The sequence below is a fragment of the Schistosoma mansoni genome, chromosome 1 (genome assembly GCF_000237925.1).
Source record: "Schistosoma mansoni strain Puerto Rico chromosome 1, complete genome".
Lineage (NCBI taxonomy): Eukaryota > Metazoa > Platyhelminthes > Trematoda > Strigeidida > Schistosomatidae > Schistosoma > Schistosoma mansoni.
This window is the reverse complement of record NC_031495.1, coordinates 43272928-43277491: the sequence shown is the minus strand read 5'-3', so window position 1 is coordinate 43277491 and position 4564 is coordinate 43272928. Positions and strand designations below refer to the sequence as shown.

Sequence of the window (4564 nt, the reverse complement as noted above, 5' to 3'; positions counted from 1 at the left end):
ACGGACGGAGAGAGAGAGAGGGAGAGAGATGAGAACGAGTAAATGTGAGCGACATCAGGAGTGATTTGATGAGGCGATCGTAAGAAATTGTGTTTACCGGAAACTACATTGAACCTATTGACCATGTGAGTTCGCATGTGAAATCGAGCCATTTAAATGTTCGGAATAGAGGAGTTCCTCCATTCCACTGATCATTTATATATGACCACTTCATAATTAGTCAGATTCCACTGGAATCTCATGAGTGCCGTTCATTAGTCCAAACGTGTACCCACACATTCAGCAAGAAATCCACATTATCCAAGTGGTGCGATCGAGTCATCCAACACCCACAACTTGATTGACTGACGCATGTTGTGGGAAATACAATTTGATCGACAATAACTGCGGAACACCACAAAGTCATCCATCCACATTATCGAGTTCACCACAATAAAGTAAACAGGAATCAGTTGATAGAGAAAATCAAAAACATTCTTACGTAACGAACAGGTTGGTATCTCTTTGAAATACAGTGTAAGAGAGAGTGAATGTCAGTAGGTGTTCGATGAATGCTGACGACTGATTGTGAAGCAGGTGAATGATCAGTGTATGTATGGATTATCGAGTGACATGAACAATTGTCTAATGAAATCTACTCACGTCTTCCTTCTGGTCTATATTGACGTCTTCTCGGGTAATCTGAAAGTGGAGTGGAGTAGAATACAACGAGTCAATCTCAAGACCACTAAAACAAACACTTCATTCACTGTCGATTGCATCCGATCTCTCTCAACCATACCGATTATGTCATCATTCTTATTGTCGCCACTGATGTCATGATCAAGTGAGTGGAGGCGATTTTCACAAACACAGTAGTGTTACGATAATCACCACAGTTGTGATAGCATTCGTCAAATGAATATGTGTGATAAAAAGTGGAAATAAAATTGAACAATCACCTGAATTTGGGCTGTAAACGTGCGATCCTGAAAGACAAACAGACAGACAGACAGACAGACGGACGGACGGAGAGAGAGAGAGGGAGAGAGATGAGAACGAGTAAATGTGAGCGACATCAGGAGTGATTTGATGAGGCGATCGTAAGAAATTGTGTTTACCGGAAACTACATTGAACCTATTGACCATGTGAGTTCGCATGTGAAATCGAGCCATTTAAATGTTCGGAATAGAGGAGTTCCTCCATTCCACTGATCATTTATATATGACCACTTCATAATTAGTCAGATTCCACTGGAATCTCATGAGTGCCGTTCATTAGTCCAAACGTGTACCCACACATTCAGCAAGAAATCCACATTATCCAAGTGGTGCGATCGAGTCATCCAACACCCACAACTTGATTGACTGACGCATGTTGTGGGAAATACAATTTGATCGACAATAACTGCGGAACACCACAAAGTCATCCATCCACATTATCGAGTTCACCACAATAAAGTAAACAGGAATCAGTTGATAGAGAAAATCAAAAACATTCTTACGTAACGAACAGGTTGGTATCTCTTTGAAATACAGTGTAAGAGAGAGTGAATGTCAGTAGGTGTTCGATGAATGCTGACGACTGATTGTGAAGCAGGTGAATGATCAGTGTATGTATGGATTATCGAGTGACATGAACAATTGTCTAATGAAATCTACTCACGTCTTCCTTCTGGCCTATATTGACGTCTTCTCGGGTAATCTGAAAGTGGAGTGGAGTAGAATACAACGAGTCAATCTCAAGACCACCAAAACAAACACTTCATTCACTGTCGATTGCATCCGATCTCTCTCAACCATACCGATTATGTCATCATTCTTATTGTCGCCACTGATGTCATGATCAAGTGAGTGGAGGCGATTTTCACAAACACAGTAGTGTTACGATAATCACCACAGTTGTGATAGCATTCGTCAAATGAATATGTGTGATAAAAAGTGGAAATAAAATTGAACAATCACCTGAATTTGGGCTGTAAACGTGCGATCCTGAAAGACAAACAGACAGACAGACAGACAGACAGACGGACGGACGGACGGAGAGAGAGAGAGATGAGAACGAGTAAATGTGAGCGACATCAGGAGTGATTTGATGAGGCGATCGTAAGAAATTGTGTTTACCGGAAACTACATTGAACCTATTGACCATGTGAGTTCGCATGTGAAATCGAGCCATTTAAATGTTCGGAATAGAGGAGTTCCTCCATTCCACTGATCATTTATATATGACCACTTCATAATTAGTCAGATTCCACTGGAATCTCATGAGTGCCGTTCATTAGTCCAAACGTGTACCCACACATTCAGCAAGAAATCCACATTATCCAAGTGGTGCGATCGAGTCATCCAACACCCACAACTTGATTGACTGACGCATGTTGTGGGAAATACAATTTGATCGACAATAACTGCGGAACACCACAAAGTCATCCATCCACATTATCGAGTTCACCACAATAAAGTAAACAGGAATCAGTTGATAGAGAAAATCAAAAACATTCTTACGTAACGAACAGGTTGGTATCTCTTTGAAATACAGTGTAAGAGAGAGTGAATGTCAGTAGGTGTTCGATGAATGCTGACGACTGATTGTGAAGCAGGTGAATGATCAGTGTATGTATGGATTATCGAGTGACATGAACAATTGTCTAATGAAATCTACTCACGTCTTCCTTCTGGTCTATATTGACGTCTTCTCGGGTAATCTGAAAGTGGAGTGGAGTAGAATACAACGAGTCAATCTCAAGACCACTAAAACAAACACTTCATTCACTGTCGATTGCATCCGATCTCTCTCAACCATACCGATTATGTCATCATTCTTATTGTCGCCACTGATGTCATGATCAAGTGAGTGGAGGCGATTTTCACAAACACAGTAGTGTTACGATAATCACCACAGTTGTGATAGCATTCGTCAAATGAATATGTGTGATAAAAAGTGGAAATAAAATTGAACAATCACCTGAATTTGGGCTGTAAACGTGCGATCCTGAAAGACAAACAGACAGACAGACAGACAGACGGACGGACGGAGAGAGAGAGAGGGAGAGAGATGAGAACGAGTAAATGTGAGCGACATCAGGAGTGATTTGATGAGGCGATCGTAAGAAATTGTGTTTACCGGAAACTACATTGAACCTATTGACCATGTGAGTTCGCATGTGAAATCGAGCCATTTAAATGTTCGGAATAGAGGAGTTCCTCCATTCCACTGATCATTTATATATGACCACTTCATAATTAGTCAGATTCCACTGGAATCTCATGAGTGCCGTTCATTAGTCCAAACGTGTACCCACACATTCAGCAAGAAATCCACATTATCCAAGTGGTGCGATCGAGTCATCCAACACCCACAACTTGATTGACTGACGCATGTTGTGGGAAATACAATTTGATCGACAATAACTGCGGAACACCACAAAGTCATCCATCCACATTATCGAGTTCACCACAATAAAGTAAACAGGAATCAGTTGATAGAGAAAATCAAAAACATTCTTACGTAACGAACAGGTTGGTATCTCTTTGAAATACAGTGTAAGAGAGAGTGAATGTCAGTAGGTGTTCGATGAATGCTGACGACTGATTGTGAAGCAGGTGAATGATCAGTGTATGTATGGATTATCGAGTGACATGAATAATTGTCTAATGAAATCTACTCACGTCTTCCTTCTGGTCTATATTGACGTCTTCTCGGGTAATCTGAAAGTGGAGTGGAGTAGAATACAACGAGTCAATCTCAAGACCACTAAAACAAACACTTCATTCACTTAGAGTTTGCTGAATTGTTCGAGTGTACAATGAGACTTCATTCGATCTATTAACAGATGTCATGATCAAGTGAGTGGAGGCGATTTTCACAAACACAGTAGTGTTACGATAATCACCACAGTTGTGATAGCATTCGTCAAATGAATATGTGTGATAAAAAGTGGAAATAAAATTGAACAATCACCTGGATATGGAATGAAATCAAACGGTTCTGAAATTCAAAATGAGAAAATTATTTAATGAGAGTTATGCATAACGACATCATCAGAAATTATATATGCCATATACAACGCAAAACGACTTAACGATGTTATTTGCTCTATGGACGTGGGACACATTAATGCTCGAATTATTGTCAATCAAATATTTGCCTAATAATCTATACGCAAAAGCATGAAACAAAGTTTTCAGAATAATACTCAATCCACAAAAAAGTGTTCATTAATACCAACCAGCAAATATCAACCTGGCAATAAATGAGACTTGAATGGAGTAATACATCCAAAAAGCCCCAAATTATAATAGTTATGCAGAATAATAACGGACTTGGCACAAACTGAAAAAGAGCTTAATCAACTAAACAAGAAAAAATGTAAAAACCACAAACCAAAAGAGTTATTCGAAATGAAAACAACAACATACCGAACGGCAAGATTGACGGATAGTAAACTACAAAACGAGATTGAGAAAATACTTGAAAAAGACTGCGAAAAATAATCAAAACCGTGAAGGTTAGAGGACAAAGAAGCAAACAAATGTAAAGAAAACATAAAAAAGAGAAAGCAATACTTAGAAAAAAAAAGCA

At 39.3% G+C, this 4564-nt stretch overlaps 1 protein-coding gene across 1 annotated transcript; it reads left to right on the top strand.

The window, feature by feature from the left end:
• Positions 1–591: 591 nt before the first annotated feature.
• Positions 592–3762, top strand: Smp_178960 (hypothetical protein; the record flags this gene model as incomplete). The annotated part of the gene is made up of 4 exons (XM_018794514.1): positions 592–681; positions 1646–1684; positions 2649–2687; positions 3652–3762. 4 exons carry the CDS (start codon positions 592–594, stop codon positions 3760–3762), a joined length of 279 nt encoding a protein of 92 aa, XP_018648919.1.
• Between the last annotated feature and the right edge of the window lie 802 nt (positions 3763–4564).